This window comes from Oncorhynchus nerka, linkage group LG25 (assembly GCF_034236695.1).
Source record: "Oncorhynchus nerka isolate Pitt River linkage group LG25, Oner_Uvic_2.0, whole genome shotgun sequence".
In the NCBI taxonomy this organism is placed as follows: Eukaryota; Metazoa; Chordata; class Actinopteri; order Salmoniformes; family Salmonidae; genus Oncorhynchus; species Oncorhynchus nerka.
Window position 1 is genome coordinate 27,051,072 of NC_088420.1, and position 25,016 is coordinate 27,076,087.

Sequence of the window (25,016 nt, forward strand, 5' to 3'; positions counted from 1 at the left end):
AAGCAGCGCAAATTGGCCATTCAGAGAATATTGTCTCTCCCCCCTCTCGCTGTCGGATGCTTGGGGCTGTCGGCCTAAACCATGTTATATATATATATATATATACACAGTGCTTTCAGAAAGTATTCATACCCCTGGACTTATTCCACATTTTGTTGTTTACAGCCCGAATTCAAAATGGATTAAATAGATTTTTTCCCTCTCACCCATCTATACATAATAACCCATACTGACAAGGTGAAAACATGTTTTTAGAAATGTTAGCAAATTTATTGAAGATTAAATATCTCTATTACATAAGTAGTCACACTCGAGTCTATATTTTGTAGAAGCACCTTTGTCGGTGATTACAGCCTTGAGTCGTCTTGGGTATGTCTGTATCAGCTTTGCACATCTGAATTTGGGTATTTTCTCCCATTCTTCCGGTGAACAGCATTCTTCAAGTCTTTCCACAAACTTTCAATAGGATTCAAGTCTGGGTTTTGGCTGGACCACTCAAGGACTTTCACATTCTTGTTCTGAAGCCATTCCAGCATTGCTTTGGCTGTATGCTTGGGCTCATTCGCCCAACCGAAGGTTGTTTGCACTCTGAAGCAGGTTCTCATCTAGGATTTGCCTGTATTTGGCTCCATTCATGTTCCTTCTATCCTTACCAGTCCCACAGTTCCTACCGCTGAAAAGCATCCCCATAGCATGATGCTGCAACCACCATGCTTCACGGTAGGGATTATATTCGAGGGGTGATGAGCTGTGGCCTAGTTCTCCCCAGACGGCGCTTTGCATTCAGGCCAAATATATTGAACAAAAATATGAAACACAACATGTTGGTCCCATCTTTCATGAGCTAAAAAAAAAGATCCCAGAAATGTTCTATGCTCACAAACAAGCTTATTTCTTTAGAATGTTGTGCATGAATTGGTTTACATCCCTGTCAGTGAGCCTAGACAATCCATCCCCCTGACATATCAATAAGTCGATTAAACAGCATGATCATTACACAGATGCATCTTGTGCTGGGGACAATAAAAGGCAACTCTAAAATGTGCCGTTTTGTCACAACACAATGACACAGATGTCTCAAGTTGAGGGAGTGTGCAATAGGCCTGCTGACTGCAGGAATGTCCACCAGAGCTGTTGCCAGATAAGTGAATGTTCATTTTTCAACCATATGCCACCTCCATCATTTTATAGAATTTGGCATAACATCCAACTGCAGACCATGTAACTCCAGCCCAGGACCTCCACATCTGGCTTCTTCACCTGCGGGATCATCTGAAACCAGCCACCCGGACAGCTGATGAAACTGAGGAGTATTTCTATCTGTAATTAAAGCCCTTTTGTGGGGAAAAACTCATTCTGATTGGCTGGACCTGGCTCCCCAGTGGCTGGGCCTATGCCCTCCTAGGCTCACCCATGGCAGTGCCCCTGTCCATTCATGTGAAATCCATAGATTTAGGGCCCAGTGAACTTATTTAAATTGGGTTCCTGGCCAAAGTCCATCAATGCCCGGTTGCTCAGTTTGGTTGGACAGCCACTGTGCTCTTGGAAACTTTCAACACTAGAAATAGTTTCCCAGATATATGCCCCAGCATAATTATATCTCAGTTCCTTGGACTTCATGGTATAGTTTCTGCTCTGACATGCAGCCCAAATGTTCTATTCTGATGTAATGTAAATTATTGGATGAGGTTATTTTGAATAACATGGAAGTCTTGCAAACATTGTGCTACTATGGGACTGAGAATATGTTCAGCTAAAGCTCCTTAGGAATGTCATGTTTATTGTAAACATGCTTATGTTATGGCTTTTGTGTACTCCATTTACTGACAGGACTTTAATCCCTACACACACCTTCAGTTACAAAATATTTGCTCTGAAAAATGTTTTTCCTTCAGTCCAAGGACGTTGGAAGACAAACATTAAAGGGACGTTATGAAACTCATTTGCTCTTTCGGCAAAATTGTAATTGCTATAATGAGGCCTTTTCTCAGTCTGAACCCTTTAGAAGACAACTGTGGCAAAAACAGAATTTATTGTCAAACCAAAACCAAGCAATGAAAGGGCTTCATAGTCCCCCCCACCCCCAAAAAAGCACCACAAATAAGTGAGCAAATTGAAATTTGGTGGTGTCCAGTAAAAACAAGCCAAAGTACTGATGTTTCAAACAAATACTGTATACCAGTAATGATGTGTATGCTAAAGCTTAAGAAAACAATTTTGGGGTCATTAGATGTGTAAGTGTTTATTGTGTCGTTATCTATTTGGTCCAAAGGGAGGTTGAGGCCTGGATATGATGGCTCCAACTATAAACCACATGAAAGATTTATAAATAAAGTAACAAACTCCAGAACAATTTCTTTTTTAACCAGCTGTGACAAAGCAACTCACCCTGCAAGTGGTCAATGGTTAACAATTACAAAGAAAATTCAGTCAACGCTTGACTCAAAGAAATGATTGGGTTTGATCACTTTTTTTTACATTCCTTCAATGGAGGTGTAAGTTTACTGGATGAAATACACTGAAAAAACATTTGCTATTAAATGTTTCTTTCAGTCTCCCTACAAACCACACCCTGACTTGTGACATGACAAATACATTATAAAAAATACAAAAAGCTAAAAGTATTTTATCCATCTGTGATGGACCAAAATAAAAAAAACTGGCACACAACAGTTTTTGTACATTTATATTTACACATGTTTGGTAAGAGGAACAGCGTATGAAAACACAAACACAGAGTTTCATCCTTCTGAAGAGGGGAGGGGCCAGGAGAGACATACTAGTCTAGTGCAATGATGTCATCATCTTCCTCATCAGCAGCCAAAGGCTGATCCAGGCGTTGGCGCTTGGCTGAAGCCTCGCCTGTCTCAGCATCATGGAGCTTCCTCTTGTGGCCTCCTGACTCCATGCGGACATCCATAGTGCTGGAGGACGGCTCCTCCTCGTCCGAATCAACTATCAGAACATCGTCCTGCTCAGCAGGGGCTAAGAGAAGAAAGGAAATCGAGAGAAAGTCAGACGAGAGACGATCGACATGTACCATTTTAGAGTTTACGTTCAGCTACAAAATAAACATAGCTACACATGATTCTCAGTACTATAAACAAAATGATTTAAAGGACAGGACCGGTGACTTCTGACCAGGATTTTGATTATTAGACCGTTTAAAACAGTCCATCTCTGTAGTCAATGTCAGTTTTGCTCACCTTTGGAAGAGGTGGACGGTTCTGCAGAGTCTTTGTTGCCGTTGGCAACATTCTTGTCCTCTTGTGCGCTGGGTGGGGTTGGGGCTTTGTCAGGGGCGTCACCCACCACCTCAAACTCCACATCCTTCTCCAAGTCCTCACTTTTACAGACAAGCGCAGAAATACATTTACGTTAAGGAAACAAATTTGGATTAGTCATGCAAATGCAAAGGCCTATACAGCACAGATAAATACATCCTCTCTTACCAGTGAATCACGTTAACCAGGAGTGTGTAATCCTGCAGAAAGTCATCCACTTGCAGACGGCTACCATGTCGTATCCCAAAGTCAGACAGAAACTTGCTGTTGTTTGCTATAAGAAGAGAATGGTGCATGATCATAAATATGTATACCTGATGATAAGAGTATACCGTTGAGTACAATACAGGATTTAGCGATATTATGATAGTATCGTCTATCGACGATGATCGACAGCCATTGCCAATGGTGACAACATTGATGTGACAAACAACGTTTTTGCCCAGGGGTCTCCAACCCTGTTTCTGGAGAGTTACCGTCCTGTAGGTTTTTACGCCAACCCTAATACTTGGTTGATAACCTGTACCAGGTTAGTTACAACTGGGGTTGGAGAGAAAGGGACAGTGGCTCTCCAGGAACAGGGTTGAGACCCCTGGTTTAGCGTATTTGAACTTGACTAGCGCCGTGCAATAAATAACGGAGTCGGGCAGGGCAGCTCGGTGACATTGAGTAATTTGTCTACTCCTATTTGCTATAATCTTGTTTTATGAAAGGCTTCATATTAATAAAGGCTGGCCTGCTTCAATAAATATGGTATACAGAATGCAAGAGGAATGTAGGCTAGACAGAGCAGAGTAGTACACCAAAGCAGCGCGAATTGGCCATTCAGAAAATATTGTCTCTCCCCCCTCTCGCTGTCGGATGCTTGGGCCTTACGGCCTAAACCAATTTTAATTTTTATACAGTGCCTTCAGAAAGTATTCATGCCGCATGACTTATTCCACATTTTGTTGTTTTTATTTGATTTATTTAACCTTCATTTAACCAGGTAGGCTAGTTAAGAACAAGTTCTCATTTACAACTTCGACCTGACCAAAATAAAGCAAAGCAGTACGACACAAATAACAAAAGTTACACATGGAGTAAACAAAAATACAGTCAATAATACAATAAAGTCTATATACAGTGTGTGCAAATGAGGTAGGATAAGGGGGGGGCAATAAATAGGCCATAGTAGCGAAATTACACTGGGGTGATAGATGTGCAGAAGATCAGTGTGCAAGTAGCGATACTGGGGTACAAAGGAGCAAAATAAATCAAATAAATAACAATATGGTGATGAGGTAGTTGGATGGGCTATTTACAGATTGGCTATGTACAGGTGCAGTGATCTGTGAGCTGCTCTGACAGCTGGTGCTTAAAGCTAGTGAGCGAGATACGAGTCTCCAGCTTCAGTGATAATTTGCAGTTCGTTGCAGTCATTGGCAGCAGAGAACTGTAAGGAAAGGCGGCTGAAGGAGGAATTAGTTTTGCGGGTGACCAGTGAAATATACCTGTTGGAGTGCGTGATGTGGGTGCTGCTATGGTGACCAGCGAGCTGAGATAAGGCGGGGCTTTACCTAGCAACGACTTACAGATGACCTGGGGCCAGTGGGTTTGGCGAGGGATATAAAGTGAGGGCCAGCCAACGAGAGCATACAGGTCGCAGTGGTGGGTATGATATGGGGCTTTGGTGACAAAACGGATGGTACTGTGATAGACTGCATCCAATTTGCTGAGTAGAGTGTTGGAGGCCATTTTGTAAATGACATCGCCGAAGTCAAGGATCGGTAGGATAGTCAGTTTTACGGGGTTATGTTTAGCAATATGAGTGAAGGATGCTTTGTTGCGAAATAGGAAGCCGATTCTAGATTTAATTTTGGATTGGAGATGCTTAATGTGAGTCTGGAAGAAGAGTTTACAGTCTAACCAGACACCTAGAATATGTGGACAACTACAAATACCTAAGTCAGAACCGTCCAGGGTAGTGATGCTGGACGGGTGGGTAGGTGTGGGCAGCGATCAGTTGAAGAGCATGCATTTAGTTTGCATTTAAGAGCAGTTGGAGGCCACGGAAGGAGAGTTGTATGGCATTGAAGCTCGTTTGTAGGTTAATTAACTCAGTGTCCAAAGAAGGGCCAGAAGTATACAGAATGGTGTCGTCTGCGTATAGATGGATCAGACAATCACCAGCAGCAAGAGCGACATCATTGATGAATACAGAGGAAAGAGTCGGCCCAAGGATTGAACCCTGTGGCACCCCCATAGACTGCCAGAGGTCCGGACAACAGGCTCTCCAATTTGACACACTGAACAGGGTCAGGGAAGTAGTTGGTGAACCAGGCGAGGCAGTCATTTGAGAAACCAAGGCTGTTGCGTCTGTCGATAAGAATGTGGTGATTGAGAGTCGAAAGCCTTGGACAGGTCGATGAATACAGCTGCACAGTACTGTCTTTAATAGATGGCGGTTATGTCGTTTAGGACCTTGAGCGTGGCTGAGGTGCACCCATGACCATCTCGGAAACCAGATTGCATAGCGGAGAAGGTACGGTGGGATTCGAAATGGTCGGTGATCTGTTTGTTTAACTTGGTTTTCAAAGACCTTAGAACAGTGGTTCTTAACCTTGTTGGAGGTACTGAACCCCACCAGTTTCATATGCGCATTCACCGAACCCTTCTTAATTGGAAAAATAAAATATGATTTTTTCAAATTCAAAACATAGGTATATATTTTACTGGTGCACAAAATGAACCGTGCATCAACATCACTGTGTTCAAAGAACAAAATCATCAAAACATGATTTTCACACAAAAACAAAAACATAATAATGAATATTTACTGCAAATCAGTGTGACTTCTGCTGTTGCCTTTCAAAGACCAGTTCAGAAATGCGCGGCTTCACCCTGGCAAGTGCCACTCTCATGTCATTTTCGCAACAAAGTCTGTTCCTTTTCTTCGTTTTTATGTCCAGCATCCTCGAAAAGGATTGCTCGCAAAGATATATTGTAACAAACGGTATGAAAATCTCCAGAGCTTTCTTAGCAATAACAGGGTACGTTACCATTTGTTGACACCAAAACGTTGAAAGTGTTGTTGTTCTGAAGAGTTGCTGTTGAACCTGGCTCTGCTGATTTCATTGAGGTATTCATCATTGACATCTGTTGTCTCAACACTAAACGTGAACGGCTGTCTCACCCATGCTGGATATGACTCTCTTGTAGGGAAGTATCCGTCGAGAGACTTTGCAAGCTCATCTAAGTGTGTGGCAATTGCTTGCTTCAGTTCCGCGGGTACAGAAATGTCTCCGATTCCAGATACATCTTTGATCTTACTGACACAGTCGTCCAGCAGGGGAAAGTTTGCGAAGTTGTCGTTCTCTGTTCGTCGTTTCCATAACGGTAGCTTTTTTTGAAAAGCCTTCAGGTTTTCCTCCGCTTCGATGATGTTGACTCCACCGTCCTGCATCTTTTGATTGAGATGATTGAGAGCTGCGCAGATATCAGCCATGTACGCTAAAATGAGAATGAACTCAGAATTTTTGTAGCAATCTGCATGACAATGTTGGTGCTCTTGCAAAAACAGGGCTAATTCCACACGCACGGCAAAAACATGATTCAGCACCTGTCCCCGGGATAACCACCGAACGTTAGAATGGTACAGAAGTACCTCGAATTCAGAGCCCATTTCTTTACACAGCTCACTGAAGATGCGGTGCCTCAGAGCACTAGTTCGCACATAGTTCACGCATTCCACTACAATTTTTAATAGTTCTGCCAGTTTTGGAGGCAAGGTTTTTGTTGCCAACGCATGCCTGTGCAGAATACAATGCGTAATAATGATGTGTGGTGCATCGGCTTTCACTAGCGCACCAAAACCAGACTTTCTTCCCTGCATGACTGGAGCTCCGTCCGAACAAACTGCAGAAACCATATCCCACGAAAGATTGCTGTCTTTGAAGAAGTCATCCACCAGTTTCTTCACATTGGCTGCCTTAGTTGTTGTTGTAAGAGGCTTACAAAATAAAAAATCTTCCTTTATCACGTCGTCTTTCACATAGCGCACGAATACAGCAAGCTGGCTTAGATTGGAAACGTCTGTGGTCTCGTCGAGTTGAAGGCTGAATTTTGCCGGGCTTGAAATCAGATCTGCAACTACTTGAGCAAAGATGTCTTTGCTCATGTCCTCTATTCTGTCGCTGATGGTGTCATTTGAAAGAGGAATTTGGGATAACTTAACTTCAGCCTCTTTTCCCAGCATGATATTCGCCATCTTCAACACAGCTGGTTTTATGAGTGTTTCGCAACTTCATACGATGCTGTGAGGATCTGTTTGTTGATAGGTACAAAGCCGAGAACAGGCAGAGTAGCCTTTTCATCGAATCTGTCTCTCTTCACCTTGAATTCAGCGAGCGTTGCGTTCTTGTATTTTCCATCTCTATGCAGCTTAAGGAAGTGTTCTCTTAGTTTTGCTGGTGCTAGACTAGAATTGCTCAACTTGGCATTGCAAATCATGCAGTTAGGATGCTGACTCCCATCACGTTCCGTTATACATGTGAATCCATATTGTACATATTCGTCCGACCACTTTCTTTTTTTGCTCGACATAGTAAGTATGAAGGGATTAAAATATTAAGAAAGAAATCACAAGACGTACCATCACGACAGTCACAAGTCGACTACTGAACGGACCAAATTCCCTGCAGCACAGATAGGCCAAGCGATGTAGTGTGATCATCTGCAGCCAATGATGGCCAAGCGGGGCGTGTCATCACGAATCATATCAGTCCGATGTGTGTCTTGACCTCCGCCGAACCCCTGAGACTGACTCACCGAACCCCTGGGGTTCGATCGAACCCAGGTTAAGAACCACTGCCTTAGAAAGACAGGGGAGGATAGATATGTCTGTAGCAGTTTGGGTCTAGAGTGTCTCCCCCTTCCAATCTTTGGGGATCTCAGACGATTCGAGAGGTTGAACAAGCTAGTAATAGGGGTTGCAACAATTTCGGCAGATAATTTTAGGAAGAGAGGGTCCAGATTGTCCAGCCTTGCTGATTTGTAGGGGTCCAGATTTTACAGCTCTTTCAGAACCTCTGCTATCTCTATTTGGGTGAAGGAGAAATGGGGGGGCCAGGGCAAGTTGCAGTGAGGGGTGCAGGGCTGTTGACTGGGGTAGCCAGGTGGAAAGCATAGCCAGCCGTAGAAAAATGCTTATTGAAATTCTCTATCACGGATTTATCGGTGGTGACAGGGTTTCCTAGCCTCAGTGCAGTGGGCAGCTGGGAAGTGCTGCTCTTATTCTCCATGGACTTTAGTGTCCCAGAACTTTTTGGACTTAGTGCTACAGGATGCAAATTTCTGTTTGAAAAAGCTAGCCTTAACTTTCCTAACTGACTGTGTATGTTGGTTCCTGACTTAACTGAAAAGTTGCATATCGCGGGGGCTATTCAATGCAGTACGTATGATCAAAATGGATTAAAAATATTTCTCTCTCACCCATCTATACATAATAACCCATAATGACAAGGTGAAAACATGTTTTTACAAATGTTAGCAAATGTATTGAAAATTAATTATCTCTATTACATAAGTAGTCACACCCGAGTCTATATTTTGCAAAAGCAACAGCCTTGAGCCGTCTTGGGTGTCTGTATCAGCTATGCACATCTGAATTTGGGGATTTTCTCCCATTCTTCCAGTGAACAGCATTATTCAACTCTTTCCACATAAGTCTGGGTTTTGATTGGACCACAAGTAATTTCACATTCTTGTTCTGATGCCATTCCAGCATTGCTTTGGCTGTATGCTTGGGCTCATTCGCCCAACCGAAGGTCGTTTGCACTCTGAAGCAGGTTCTCATCTAGGATTTGCCTGTATTTGGCTCCATTCATGTTCCTTCTATCCTTACCAGTCCCACAGTTCCTACCGCTGAAAAGCATCCCCATAGCATGATGCTGCAACCACCATGCTTCATGGTAGGGATTATATTCGACGGGTGATGAGCTGTGGCCTAGTTCTCCCCAGACGGCGCTTTGCATTCAGGCCAAATATATTGAACAAAAATATGAACCGCAACATGTAAGTGTTGGTCCCATCTTTCATGAGCGAAAAAAAAAGATCCCATAAATGTTTCATGCGCACAAAAGCTTATTTCTCTAAAATGTTGTGCATAAGTTTGTTTACATCCCTGTTAGTGAGCATTTCTCCTTTGCCAAGATTATCCATCCACCTGACATAAAGAAGTCGATTAAACAGCATCTTGTGCTGGGGACAATAAAAGGCAACTCAAGTTGAGGGAGCGTGCAATGGGCATGCTGACTGCAGGAATGTCAAACTGTGTGACCTTATATAGACAGGTGTTTTTCTAAATCATGTCCACGCAATTGAATTGGCCACAGGTGGACTCCAATTTAGTTGCATTGGCATCTCAAGGCTGATCAACGGAAATCGGATGCCCTTGACCTCATTTGGAGTGACATAGCAAAGGGGTGTGAATACCAATGTAAATAAGATTTCTGTATTTCATTTTCAATGTGTAGAAATGTCTAAAGACATGTTTACACTTAGTCACTATGGGGTATTGTGTGTAGATGGGTTAGATTTAAAAAAACATTTAATCAATTTTGTATTCTGTTCGCTGCTCTGGCCCCCAATGGTGGAACAAACTCCCTCACGATGCCAGGACAGCGGAGTCAATCACCACCTTCCGGAGACACCTGAAACCCCACCTCTTTCAGGAATACCTAGGATAGGATAAAGTAATCCTTCTCACCCCCCCCCCCCCCCTTAAAAGATTTAGATGCACTATTGTAAAGTGGCTGTTCCACTGGATGTCTTAAGGTGAACGCACCAATTTGTAAGTCGCTCTGGATAAGAGCGTCTGCTAAATGACTTAAATGTAAATGTAATGTATTCAGGCTGTAACACAAATGTAGAATAAGTCAAGGTGTATGAATACTTTCTGAAGGCACTGTAAATACGGACAGTCCTTAACCATCTTGTGGCTAGGCATTTAAAAAAACGTAGGCTATATTCCCGTCTCTCTCGCCATTCGATAGGCTTTGAATATGACTTTGGGTTAGGCTATGCTTTCATCGTTTTATGCATGCATGCCGTTCTCCTGATCAAACAATGAATGCTGAATGCTAGCTGAGTTACATCACAAAGTAGTTTGAATAGCCTAAAAATGTAAGGTAGCCAGAGGACTAATGAGAGATCATCAATAGCCTATAGAAACATTGAATGACAAGTTTAAGCTTATTATGAAATAAATCCCTCCATGTGAATCTGAATGGCCAATAAGCTAAACTCAGCAAAAAAAGAAACATCCTCTCACTGTCAACTGCGTTTATTTTCAGTAAACTTGTATGAACATAAGATTCAACAACTGAGACAAACTGAACAAGTTCCACAGACACGTGACTAACAGAAATGGAATAATGTGTCCCTAAACAAAGGGGGAGGGTCAAAAGTAACAGTCAATCTGGTGTGGCCACCAGCTGAATTAAGTACTGCAGTGCATCTCCTCCTCATGGACTGCACCAGATTTGCCAGTTCTTGCTGTGAGATGTTACCCCACTCTTCCACCAAGGCACCTGCAAGTTCCCGGACATTTCTTGGGGGGAAATGGTCCTAGCCCTCACACTCCAATCCAACAGGTCCCAGACGTGCTCAATGGGATAGAGAGCCGGGCTCTTCACTGGCCATGGCAGAGCACTGACATTCCTGTCTTGCAGGAAATCACGCACAGAACGAGCAGTATGGCTGGTGGAATTGTCATGCTGGAGGGTCATGTCAGGATGAGCCTGCAGGAAGGGTACCACATGACCATGACGGACCCTCCACCTCCAAATCGATCCCGCTCCAGAGGACAGGCCTCGGTGTAACGCTCATTCCTTCGACGATAAATGCAAATCCTACCAGCACCCCCAGTGAGACAAAACCGCGACTCGTCAGTTAAGAGCACTTTTTGCCAGTCCTGTCTGGTCCAGCGATGGTGGGTTTGTGCCCATAGGCAACGTTGTTGCCGGTGATGTCTGGTGAGGACCTGCCTTACAACAGGCCTACAAGCCCTCAGTCCAGCCTCTCTCAGCCTATTGCGGACAGTCTGAGAACTGATGGAGGGATTGTGCGTTCCTGGTGTAACTCAGGCAGTTGTTGTTGCCATCACACCTGCGGGACAGTTACAGGATGTTCGGATGTCCCGATCCGGTGCAGGTGTTGTTACGTGGTCTGCCACTGCGAGGACGATCAGCTGTCCGTTCCGTCTCCCTGTAGTGCTGTCTTCGGCGTCTCACAGTACAGATGTTGCAATTTATTGCCCTGGCCACATCTGCAGTCCTCATGCCCCCTTGCAGCATGCCTGGCACGTTCACACAGATGAGCAGGGACCCTGGGTATCTTTCTTTTGGTGTTTTTCAGAGTCAGTAGAAAGGCCTCTTCAGTGTCCTAAGTTTTCATAACTGTGAACTTAATTGCCTACCGTCTGTAAGCTGTTAGTGTCTTAATGACCATTCCACAAATGCATGTTCATGAATTGTTTATGGTTCATTGAACAAGCATGGGAACATTGTTTAAACCCTTTACAATGAAGATCTGTGAATTTACTTGGATTTTTACAAATTATCTTTGAAAGACAGGGTCCTGAAAAAGTCGAGAACATTATCACTTTTATACAAACAGGTTACCAACATATTCAAATAATGATTGCCATATTTTAATTTAAAAGGTTTTGATTGATTTATTCATACCATTTCATCCTTCGAAAAGATATAGTCCCGACACAAATCTAGGGTTGCTACCCAACCGGCTAGTCGTTCGTTCTATTGGTTCGGTTGCTAGAGACACGACCAAGTCATTCAGTCATTTTGTTCTGTATCTATGGACACGACTCAGTCGTTCGTTATAAATGTTCCATTGCCATACTGGCTGGCAATGTTCTTATCCGCATTTGCATTCGTTTAAGCTGTTTTCCAGTGACATTTATTTGGATACATTCATAACAATGAGCTAATGAGGCACGATTTCGTCTGGCATAGAAAATGTGCTCACTCGTTAGGACACTGTTGTTCAGAGGAGCTAATCAACAACACAGCTAACACAATCACTTCAAACGGAAGCTGGAAAGACTGCAAACTAGCTGCGTGTCGATTCACCTTTTTTCAATTGACATTTCTTTGTATAAATACAAAAATGATGCCAGCTGATTCATGATTTCAACTGGCTGAGAAACGCTACCGGACTGTCTCGTCCCGACACGTTCATTACTATGGGAATGCTGAAGATTGAAATTCTATATTGAGACAATGTTGCAAATGTCGGTTAATACAAATCTCCTCTGTTGAAAACTAAAATGTTAGTCTAAAAGAAATGGGAGATAATGTCTAGATGCTTTTTATAGTAGATATCAAGTTTATAAATTGTCTGGCTGGGCTGATGAGACAGTGGATTGTGCAGTCAGATGGAACAGAGTAAATAGGCATTTTAACGTCAGATTTAGCCGGTGGGAACTTGTGGAATAGACACCGGCTGGGAATTCTGTTTTCACCAATCAGCATTCAGGATTAGACCATTGCCATATATAGATCTGTGCCATTCACTTTGAACTGGACTTTTTGCAGCATCAGCAGTCGAGAATAGATGCACTTGTTTTGAGATCAAAGCAAGAGCTTCATGTAGGGATGTGTGTACATTTGTTCATATCCTTCGCTAGTTAGTGAGTTATTAGCCCAGTTATAGATAATTTGTAGTTAGCAATGGGGAGTGACTGATTCCAAAAAGAGCACAAACGTGTGCATTTCAAGACCTCTTTGAAACGTCATTCAGGTAAAGAGCTTTTTTTTGTCTTAAAGGGGCAACGTATTTTGAGACAGGCTTGAATAAGCTAAGTGGCCAATAGGCAGAGGGTAGAATAATGTCTGATTCACTGTAATAATGGTATGGGAATAATGATGCATTTTATATTGTAAAGTGGTTTCTTGCATCAAACAACATGTTCAGTCACCTTGTCTGAAGGTCACGTGGATAAACAGTTTCTCAATTTTTTGAATTGAACCTTTAACTCTTGCACTGAGATGCAGTGCAGTAGACCGCTGCACCACTCAGGAGTGGCACCGCCCTGGTTAATGTTGCCAAACATACCCTTGTAAAACTGACCATCCTACAGATCCTCGACTTTGGCGATGTCATTTACAAAATAGCCTCCAATACCCTACTCAATAAATTGGATGCAGTCTATCACAGTGCAATCCGTTTTGTCACCAAAGCACCATATACTAACCACCACTGCGACCTGTACGCTCTCGTTGGCTGGCCCTCGCTTCATACTCGTCGCCAAACCCACTGGCTCCAGGCAATCTACAAGACCCTGCTAGGTAAAGTCCCCCTTATCTCAGCTTACTGGTCACCATAGCAGCACCCACCTATAGCACGCGCTCCAGCAGGTATATCTCTCTGGTCACCCCCAAAACCAATTCTTCCTTTGACCACCTCTCCTTCCAGTTCTCTGCTGCCAATGACTGGAACGAACTACAAACATCTCTGAAACTAGAAACACTTATCTCCCTCACTAGCTTTAAGCACCAGCTGTCAGAGCAGCTCACGGATTACTGCACATAGCCCATCTATAATTTAGCACAAACTACCTCTCCCCCTACTGTATTTATTTTGCTCCTTTGCACCCCATTATTTCTCTCTCTACTTTGCACATTCCTCCACTGCAAATCTACCATTCCAGTGTTTTACTTGCTATATTGTATCTACTTCGCCACCATGGCCTTTTTTTGCCTTTACCTCCCTTATCTCACCTCATTTGCTCACATTGTATATAGACTTATTTTTCTACTGTATGTTTGTTTACTCCATGTGTAACTCCGTGTTGTTGTATGTGTCTAACTGCTTTGCTTTGTCTTGGCCAGGTCGCAGTTGTAAATGAGAACTTGTTCTCAACTTGCCTACCTGGTTAAATAAAGGTGAAATGTTTTTTTTTACTTGATCAACATTGTAAGCTAAACAGTCTGATCTGTTGCACCGAACTCATTGCTTTTCGGATTTTTGCTACTCCCGCAATAACATCAGCTAAATAAGTGTATGTGACCAATAAAATGTGATTTTTTTATTTTTACATGTGCAGTGGTTGTATTTTGAACCGTAGACATTGTTTATCGTCCCAGGGACAATGGGACACCCTTAATTTCAAGCCCCGGACGGAATTATTTTATAAACCAAAAACGTATTTGGTTTTACTTGTAATGTTGCATTATTTTATAGGCTACGAAGGGTGGCCAACCATTTTTCAGGAGAGCCTTAAAGAGGCAGAGTGTAGGCTTGACTATGCAAAGAAGCCAATAAGCAGTGTGTAGCTAGCCTACCTTTTTGTCTGATTCTCGAGGTTAAAAAAAGATAGTAATGCATTTTATTTGTAAAGTGGCTAAAAATGTTAATGTCAAGGCCTACAGTCACCATGGGAACAGGTTGGCATCCTCTACTGGTCTCCTTGGGAACAGTCTGATATTATTCTGTGATTGTCTTATACCTTCAGTTTCACCCTCCTCAGAGGAGATGAGGATTGTCCCTTTCCCATCCTCGATCTGCACATCTGGCGCCACCATCCCAAACTTCTCCTTTAATATCTAACAAAGAAACAAGAATCTTTAGCGGAACACAGATATGCTGATCACTTTTCACTGTGTTGTGGTGGTTGCAACAAACAAGCAAACCAGTTTGGTGTTGTATAGATCAACATGCAACTCTCTAAGCAGTCAATATCCATCTGGCTTCATCTCTGCCTCTATGGTCAAAAATGTCCGTACCAGTCTGTGTGTTTGTCTTTATCAGTCTGATTGCAAGCATGGTCACATGCATACAGGAGCCAGAGAGGCATACATTACCTTGTCTTGAAGGGCCAGCACAAGAGTTTTGTGCACATTCAGTTTGACTGTAACCTCTGGCTTGCTGGCGCACACATAACAGTTGGCACTGGGTGGGTCCAAAGCACATGGAACAAGCAGCTTTTTCCTGGGGTTAGGCTGCTTGTTCAGGAAGATCTAAGAAGACCATACAGGAAGGAACATTGGAAAATGTTTCAGAGCACAGTAGGCATACACCAAACATTCATAATCTATTAAATTATTTACAAACATCATGGCTACAATTAGTGAATGAAATGCTGGGCCAAGTAAGTGATATGCTGAATTTTGAAAATAGTGCCGCATTCATACTGTCAAAGCTTCCCCGAATGTGCAGACTAGGGGCAGATGATCAAAGGTAGAGTACCACCCTCTAAGAGTAGAAGGGATCACTCCTGATTTCTCACCGTGCGACACTGCTCCACATCTCCAGACAGGATCTTCAGAGCCTCCAGCACAATGAGGCCAGCAATGACTGCATTGGTTGTGGCGATTGCTGGGATGATGTTTCCTGCCATGGCTGCAAGGAACAATTTACAAAATCAAAACACCTTCATAGGTATCAGACTTAGAAACATTTAAATGCCCAGTGCAGTCAAAAACATGATTTATATACATTTCCACAATATGAAGGTGGAATAATACTGTGAAATTATGAAAATGATCATGCTCTTTTTAGTGTAAGAGCTGTTTGAAAAGACTGCCTACAATTTCTGCCTGTTTTGGTGGGATGGAGTTTTGGCCTGCCTTGTGACATCAAGTGGTACATTAGTTAACAGACCAATAACAAAGAGTTCCAAACCTCTCAGCCAATAACATATAGTTTTCAGTTTCCCCCTGCCCACTCAGACCACTCCCATACAGTCCTAGCCATATTCTTGCTTGAGAAATTGACCGTTTTAATTCAAAACTAACAATCACAGTAAGGTACTTAATTGTTCTTAATTGGTAAGCAGAAATTATTTGATATCAAGATAAAAAAAACAGCAGCATTGGAACTTTAAAGCAAGAAAGTAAAATCAATTGTATGAATCTGTATCAATAATAAATTGTCACAATAAGAACTTAACAGCTCGACATCTTTCACCCAAAATACCCACACTTGATGTCAAAACGGCTCTTCATGTTCATGCTAAAGATGTGCATGCGCAAGTTGGCGGCTGCTGTCACAAAGTCCATCGCTGGAGGGTCATCCTAGCAAAAGGAGGAAAATGTTACTCAAATGCAATGCCAAAAGAGCATAATCTTCCCAGGTCTATTTTCTATCTCCACCACAATATTTTGTTCCAGTGGGGCAGTGTTGATTCTGCAATGTCCCATCCTTAGGTCCTCACCTTGTCCCACACAAGTTCTGCTCCATCCCCTTTGTCAGCCAGCATGGAGCGCAGGGTTTCCACGCTGCGGGAGAAGAGCTGGGAGTAACCTGCCACACCCAACACCTGTTGGTCCTTCAGTCCCGTCCCAGTCACCTCCTGGGGACACGCTATCGCACAACCAGAAAGAGAGAGAGAGAGACAATGACAAAACTAAACTACCACAACAAATCTTCTAAATCAAATTGGTCCACTGCACTCTCCAGAAGCTTGGAGCAATATAATATATACTGAACAAAAATATAAACTCAACCATTTCAAAGATTTTACTGAGTTACAGTTCATATAAAGGAAATCAGTCATTTGAAATAAATAAATTAGGCCCTAATCTATGGATTTCACATGACTGGGAATACAGACATGCATTTGTTGGTCAGATACCTGTTAAAAACGTTTTAATGTAGGGGCATCGATCAGAAAACCAGTCAGTATCTAGTGTGATCCCCATTTGCCTCAAACAGTTCGACATCTCCTTCACAGAGTTGATCAAGCTGTTGATTGTGGCCTGTGGTCCCACTCCTCTTCAATGGGTGTGCTTAGTTGCTGGATATTGGCGGGAACTGGAAAACGCTGTCGTACACGTCAATCCAGAGTATAATTCGACCGATTAAATCGGCATGGCTGATTTCAAGTTCATGACAATCGGTCATCCGCATTTTTGGATGCTGAATATGGCCGATTACATTGCATTCCACGAGGAAACTGCGTGGCAGGCCGACCAACTGTTACGCGAGTGCAGCAAGGAGCCAATGTAAGCTGCTAGCATTAAACTTATCGTATAAAAAACAATCAATCTTAACATAATCACTAGTTAACTACACATGGTTGATGATATTACTAGTTTAACTAGCTTGTCCTGCATTGCATATAATCAATGTGGTGCCTGTTAATTTATCATCGAATCACAGCCTACTTCACCAAACGGGTGATGATTAAACTAAAGCGCATTCATGAAAAAAAGCACAATCGTTGCACGAATATACCTAACCATAAACATCAATGCCTTTCTTAAAATCAATACACAAGTGTATATATATTTTAAACCTGCATATTTAGTTAAAAGAAATTCATGTTAACAGAAAATATTAAGTAGGGAAATTGTGTCACTTCTCGTGAGTTCATTCAGAGACAGGTTAAATACAACAGTTTGGGCCGTCGGGCTCGTTGCGAACTGTGAACTAATTTGCCAGAGTATTACATAATTATGACATAACATTGAAGGTTGTGCAATGTAACAGCAATATTTAGACTTAGGGTTGCTGCCCGTTTCATAAAATACGGAACGGTTCCGTATTTCATTGAGAATAAACGCTTTGTTTACGAAATTAGTATTTCCGGATTTGACCACAATTATAATATTATATTATAATTAAGTCTATGATTTGATAGAGCAGTCTGACTGAGCAGTGGTAGGCGGCAGCAGGCTCGTAAGCATTCGTTCAAACTTTAATGCATTTGTCAGCAGCTCTTAGCAATGCTTGCATCACAGCGCTGTTAATGACTTCAAGCCGGTCAACTCCTGAGATTAGGCTGGAAATACTAAAGTGTCTATTAGAACATCCAATAGTCAAAGGTATATGAAATACAAATGGTATAGAGAGAAATAGTCCTATAATTCCTAGAATAACTACAACCTAAAACTTCTTAACTGGGAATATTGAACCACCAGCTTTCATATGTTCTCATGTTCTGAGCAAGGAACTTAAACGTTAGCTTTTTTACATGGCACGTAGAGCACTCGTAACATCTGCAAATCGCTCTCCCACACGACGCCATGCACGTGGGCTGCCGCTGTGAGGCGAGTTGGACGTACTGCCAAATTATCTAAAACGACGTTGGAGACGGCTTATGGTAGAGAAATTAACATTAAAATCTCTGGCAACAGAGCTGGTAGGCATTCCTTCAGTCAGTATGCCGATTGCATAATCCCTCAATTTGAGACTTCTGTGGCATTTGTGACAAAACTGCACATTTTAGAGAGGCCTTTTATTGTTCCTAGCACATGGTGCACCTGTGTAATGATCATGCTGTTTAATCAGCTTCTTGATATGCCACACCTGTCAGGTGGATGGGTTATCTTGGCAAAGGAGAAATTCTCACTAACAGATTTAAACAAATTTGTGCACAAAATTTGAGAGAAATAAGCTTTCATTTGATTTCTGCTCATGAAACATGGGACCAACATAATACACAATGCGTTTATATTTTTTGTTCAGTGTAGGATGCTAATTTCTTACCAAGTTTCTGAATCTCAAGCCAATCCAGAGGGAGTGGTGCTTTCCTCTTCTTCCACAGCTTGTCCATGGTCAGGAGGTACTGGATGTCATCTTTGAAAAGCTGGAGGACCACACAAAGCAAATGGCTATTAGCCAAAGTCAAGGGGCTAATAAGCTTGTTGACAACAAGACAAGGGGACACTTTCACTTAAGCAGTCCTTTAGTGAATGCTTGTTCACACTAAAGCCTACCTTGTTGAAGAGTTTGACTGCGTCGTAGCCTGTGGATCGTGCCCAGTCCTTGGTGGACACCCGTTTGATGTCTCCATCCTGATCAGACGCTGTGGCCCGGGCTTCAGTGTCTGCAGGGTTCCCTGAGAAAAGGAGACAAGAGACCTCAATGAAAACCAGTGTGTGTACACAGCAGCCTTTTACTGCATACGTGTCAGTGCATCTCACCCCTCTGGTCTATGGAGGGCAGGGAGGTGGCAGTATTAGAATTCTCTAGTGTTGCGCTCTACTCACATGAAAGCTCTGGGTCAGCGGTGTCAGGGGACACCTCCTGATCTGCATCCTCCTCTCCAAAGAGCTGGCTGAGGTGGAGATTAAAATAAAACCGGATTGTCATTATCATGGGCTTAATCTCAACCTCCCAGCAATAAAACATATCTCTGCAAGCAACACCAACACTCACTTAGGATGAAGATAACAATCACAACCTATTCCTCATTGGTTTACAACTAGTGAGATACATAAAAGTTATCTTCCAAGATGGCGCAGCAGTAAGACGCGTTTGTTTTCGGCCCATGTAAATATTCAATATTTTTCTGGGGTTTTGTGTACAATTCAAATCCCTTTTTTCCCCATTTCGAATTAAATATACCTACCGCGATATGCAACTTTTCAGGGAAGTCGGGAACCAATAAACACAGTCAGTTAGGAAAGCAAACAGAAATTTGCATCCTGCAGCACTAAGTCCAAACAGTTTTGGGGCACTGTAAAGTCCATGGGGAATAAGAGTACCTCCTCCCAGCTGCCCACTGCACTGAGACTAGGAAACACTGTCACCACTGATAAATCCACAATAATTGAGAATTTCATTAAGCATTTCTCTATGGCTGGCCATGCTTTCCACCTGGCTACCCCAGCCCCGGCCAACAGCTCTGCACCCTCCGCAGCAACTGGCCCAAGCCCCCCCCCCGGCTTCTCCTTCACCCAAATTCAGACAGCTGATGTTCTGAAAGAGCTGCAAAATCTGGATCCCAACAAATCAGCTGGGCTAGACAATGTGGACCCTCTCTTCCTAAAATTATCTGCCAGCACTAGTCTGTTCAACAACTCTTTCGTATCGTCTGAGATTCCTAAAGATTGGAAAGCGGCTGCAGTCATCCCCTCTTCAAAGGGGAAGACACTCCAGACCCAAACTGTTACATACCTATATCCATCCTGCCCTCCCTTTCTGAAGTCTTCGAAAGCCAAGTGAACAAACAGATCACCGACCATTTCAAATCCCACCGTACCTTCTCCGCTATGCAATCTAGTTTCCGAGCTGGTCACGGGTGCACCTCAGCCACGCTCAAGGTCCTAAACGACATAACCGCCATCGATAAAAGACAGTACTGTGCAGCCGTCTTCATCGACCTGGCCAATGCTTTCGACTCTGTCAATCACCACATTCTTATCGGCAGGCTCAACAGCCTTGGTTTCTCTAATGACTTCCTCGCCTGGTTCACGAACTACTTCTCAGATAGAGTTCAGTGTGTCAAATCGGAGGGCCTGTTGTACAGACCTCTGGCAGTCTATGGGGGTTCTTCTTTGGACACTATTTAACAAACCTCCAAACAAGCTTCAATGCCCTAACAACACTCCTTCCATGGCCTCCAACTGCTCTTAAATGCTAGTAAAATGAAAGGCATGCTCTTCAACCAATCGCTGGCCGCACCCGCTCACCCAGCATCACTACTCTAGACGGTTCTGACTTAGAATATGTGGACAACTATAAATACCTAGGTGTCTGGCTAGACTGTAAACTCTCCTTCCAGACTCATATTAAGCATCTCCAATCCAAAATTAAAATATAGAATCGGCTTCCTATTTCGAACAAAGCCTCCTTCACTCATGCTGCCAAACATATCCCCATAAAACTGACTATCCTACCGATCCTCGACGATGTCATTTACAAAATAGCCTCGAACACTCTACTCAGCAAATTGGATGCAGTCTATCACAGTGCCATCCGTTTTGTCACCAAAGCCCCATATACTACCCACCACTGCGACCTGTATGCTCTCATCGGCTGGCCGTCACTACATATTCGTTGCCAAACCCACTGGCTCCAGGTCATCTATAAGTCTTTGCTAGGTAAAGTTCCACCTTATCTCAGCTCACTGGTCACCATAGCAACACCCACCCGTAGCACGTGCTCCAGCAGGTATATTTCACCGGTCATCCCCAAAGCCAACACCTATTTAGCCACCTTTCCTTCCAGTTCTCTGCTGCCAATAACTGGAATTAATTGCAAAAATCACCGAAGCTGGAGATTCTTATCTTCCTCACTAACTGGAACGTCAGCTGTCAGAGCAGCTTACCGATCGCTGCAGCTGTACACAGCCCATCCAACCAACTACCTACCTCATCCCCATATTTGTTTTTCTGCTCTTTTGCACACCAGTATTTCTACTTGCAAATCCTCATCTGCACATATATCACTCCAGTGTAAATTGCTAAATTGTAATTACTTCGCCACTATTGGCCTATTTATTGCCTTACCTTCTTACCTCATTTGCAGATACTGTATACAGAATTTTCTATTGTGTTATTGACTGTACATTTGTTTATTCAATGTGTAACTCTGTCGCACTGCTTTGCTTTATCTTGGCCAGGTCGCAGTTGTAAATGAGAACTTGTTCTCAACTGGCCTACCTGGTTAAATAAAGGTGATATAAATAAAAAATACATTTTAAAAAGCACTTCAACAACACTTACTTGAACAGGTACTTGGCCCACACAATGCAGTGTATAGGCTCAGAGGGGGTGTTGCGAATGGTACAACCAGGGAAGGTTTTCTGTGTGGGTTTGGGCTGACACTCATAACACTCAGTAAGACCCTATAGTGTGGGAAGTCAAGGAGAGGTGATTATTTCACTCTGTATCTAATGAATTTCCACTGCACTGAACATGTCCATGCTTCTAATTGGCATCCACAGGTTGTTTTCATCCGGGTCTTACCTTCTTAATAACGGTCACCTGCCCAAGGTAGCCAGCTGTGCCACTCTCAATAAGGGGAATGTCAGCTGCAAGACACATCCTGTTCACATGGTTACGAGCCGCTGCAAGGAAGAAAAGATTCAGCTGGCGCTAAGACCAGGACCACACCAGGGAAAAGATACCAAACGTACTCTACAGACAGACTAGGGGTAGGGAAAGCGGGTGTAATTAGGGGGAAGTAGATATTACTATACCTCGATTGTCCAAAGCATTCATGACAAGCATGAAGTTCCTGAAGAATTCCACATTGTACTCTGGGCTGTGAAGGACAAACATACCAAACATTAAACAGGATCAAGGACTAAGTTCTCACACCAGCAACTCACAACACAAGTTGACTTACTTCATGATGCTGTCATGATAGGCTGTAATGTTGGCAGTGGGACAGAATTGGAGCACACTCTCTTTTGCCACCTGCAAGACAGACAGCCGTAAGTTCACAAATAGTATTTAGATTGTGTACAGCATACACTGAGTGTACAAAACATTAGGAACATCTACTCTTTCCAGGTGAAAGCGATGATCCCTTATTGATGTCACTTCTTTAATCCACTTCAAAATCAGTGTAAATGAAGAGGAAGAGACAGGTGAATGAAGGATCTTTAAGCTTTGAGACATGAATTGTGTATGTGTGCCATTCAGAGAGTGAATGGGCAAGAAAACATATTTAAGTGCCTTTGAATTGGCTATGGTTATAGGTGCCAGGCGCACCTGTTTGAGTGTGTCAAGAACTGCAACGCTGCCGGGTTTTTCACACAACAGTTTCCAGTGTATATCAAGAATGGTCCACAATCCAAATGACATCCAGCCAACTTGACACAACTGTGGAAAGCATTGGAGTCAACAAGGTCCTGCATCCCTATGGAATGCTTGACACCTTGTAGAGTCCAATGCCCCGACGAATTGTGACTGAACAGCCTCAGGGCAAAAGGGGGTACAACTTAATATTAGGAAGGTGTTCCTAATGTTTTGTAAACTCAGTGTATTTTAGAATGCAAGACCAAGTGATCTCATGTTTGTGAAAGAACAACAAAGCATCTGTCCCCTACCTGCGCCTTGGACTTTCCCACATGTTTCTTCTGGAACAGGAACTGTCTGTTCAGGTTGCTCACATCAATAGTGTCCAGATCAATCTATAAAAGAGACACAGCAAATCGAAGTTAAAACACAATTACTGATACAAAAATTGCAATTAATAAGATCAAGACAGGTTCACAAAAAAGTTGGACGTGGTATGAAAGACTTTGCTACAAACTGTATAACGTTAGCTACCTACCTACCGTACGTTATTATATATCTAGCTAGCTGCATTGTAGTTTACATTGCTTATCACAAATCACCAGCATTGCTAGCAGCTAGCTAATTAGCCTTCAAGCATACCGGTATGGACAGCTTAGCATTGTCTAGCTAACGTTAGCAGACCACAAAGAGGTCGGGACAACATGGCGCGCAATTGAAATTCTGGACGAAGTGACCTAAATGTTGTGTGTTTTTATATACATGCACGTAACTAGCTAGCTATATAACTACATTGCTAACTCCACCACTTACATATAGCCAGGCTCATGTGAAAATGTTCTAATATATACACTTATTTCAGACTAGCTAGCATGCCAGGCCTTTCACACTTCAGCCTGTAGGCTGCACAAAGACCCAGCAAATGTCCGCCCCCTGCACGACTTACCACTTCTATATTTTTGAAGCCGGTGAGTACAAGATTTTTCAAGAGCTCGCAACCAATTCCTCCAGCTCCGACCACCAGCACCCGGCAAGCGGATAAGGAATCAGCGAGCTCTTTTCGGAGAGACCCCACTAGTTGTACCATTGTTGATCAGAAAAATACAGAAACTGCAGTAGACCAGAAGAGAGAGGAGCTAGCTATGTGGCTAGCAGCAGGCACCACCTCCTCACTCCGATAAGGGGGCCCTTCGATATAAGCGCACAAAGACTGATCAAACACTCTGCCTATAGTGCCGCCTTCTGGACAGGCGAGGTTTAGGCTTTTGAGTTGAGTTCGTTGAGTTTCCTTTGACAGACAGTACAGTGCTGAACTACACACCAAAACCATGACCAAAATAGGCTTTGTTTCTGCCTTTCTCACTATGTGGGTGGGAAAATATTGTGGGATACCAGTTTTGATGATATAGCTAGTTCAAGATGATATAGCTAGTGTTAGCAATTGGATATGTAGATGGGTGAGCCGGTCAAGGATCGATTCAGACTAAGTGGTAAATTTTATGACAAGTAAACAGTTTATTCAGAGTGAAAATATGTATTACAACGTAATTACGGCTCTTCCGTTAGTTCGTGTGGAACGGCAGGCAGAGAGCGTAAACAGTCAGCACAGCTCTTATATACGTCACAGAAAGTAGGTTGACCCTAGGAAGATCGGATCTCCGGATTGGTTCAGCTGGTTGTAGTCTGTAGTCTTCCGCCATTGGCTCAGTTGTCTGTCCATCATCGTAGGATCTTCTTCGGGCAGTGTTCGGTTAAAATTAAAAGGAGATTGTGTGTAATGTGGGAGCTATCCTGTAGGGGACCCCACAGGCTTTACTGTGAGTTGTAGCCATGTAATTAGCAGTAAGTTAGTCACCTGCATACGAAATAGCAATTCCTTACAAAACCCTCTCTTCACGTCTCACCAGAGACGTGACACAACCTAACTGGATCCAGACACAAAGAGAAACTTCTCCCATAAGGACTATGAAATAAGGCACGGTATTAAACAGAAATAGATATTTATGTATTACCATCATGTTCTCCATTCAATCCCACTATGTACTAAGTTGGCTACCAGCCACCTAGGAACTTACAACCCTCATTTAACAGAGCGGAGAACAGCTCAAAATAAAAGTAAAATGATTGTCCACATTAGCCAACTTTTTCCAGCAGGAAAAAGTTTCTGATACCCTCTCTTCACATCTCCTAAGAGATGTGATATAGTCCAGATACATTACTCCAAGCAAAAACGAAGACATAATCCAAAAAGGAAAAA

The 25,016-nt window shown here is 42.9% G+C and overlaps 1 protein-coding gene across 1 annotated transcript; it reads right to left on the bottom strand.

Moving 5' to 3' along the window:
- Positions 1-2,226: 2,226 nt before the first annotated feature.
- LOC115109289 (SUMO-activating enzyme subunit 2) lies at positions 2,227-23,939 on the bottom strand. The gene is made up of 17 exons (XM_029634042.2): positions 23,706-23,939; positions 23,071-23,154; positions 22,365-22,435; positions 22,216-22,280; positions 21,983-22,083; positions 21,740-21,861; positions 19,280-19,347; positions 19,007-19,128; positions 18,777-18,876; positions 16,501-16,649; positions 16,267-16,360; positions 15,574-15,686; positions 15,149-15,304; positions 14,794-14,890; positions 3,453-3,558; positions 3,207-3,346; positions 2,227-2,985 (listed from the first exon to the last, which is right to left on the bottom strand). The coding sequence occupies exons 1-17, from the start codon at positions 23,844-23,846 to the stop codon at positions 2,780-2,782; spliced, it is 1,935 nt and encodes a 644-aa protein (XP_029489902.1). The 5' UTR covers positions 23,847-23,939; the 3' UTR covers positions 2,227-2,779.
- Positions 23,940-25,016: the final 1,077 nt, after the last annotated feature.

Coding starts and splice junctions, on each gene's coding strand:
- LOC115109289 (XM_029634042.2), bottom strand. CDS start 23,846: ATGGTACAACTAGTGGGGTCTCTCCGAAAAGAGCTCGCTGATTCCTTA. Junction 19,348..21,739: donor TGGGCCAAGTACCTGTTCAA/GTAAGTGTTGTT, acceptor TCTCCACCTCAG/CCAGCTCTTTGGAGAGGAGG. Junction 16,361..16,500: donor CAGAACTTGTGTGGGACAAG/GTGAGGACCTAA, acceptor TCCTTTTGCTAG/GATGACCCTCCAGCGATGGA.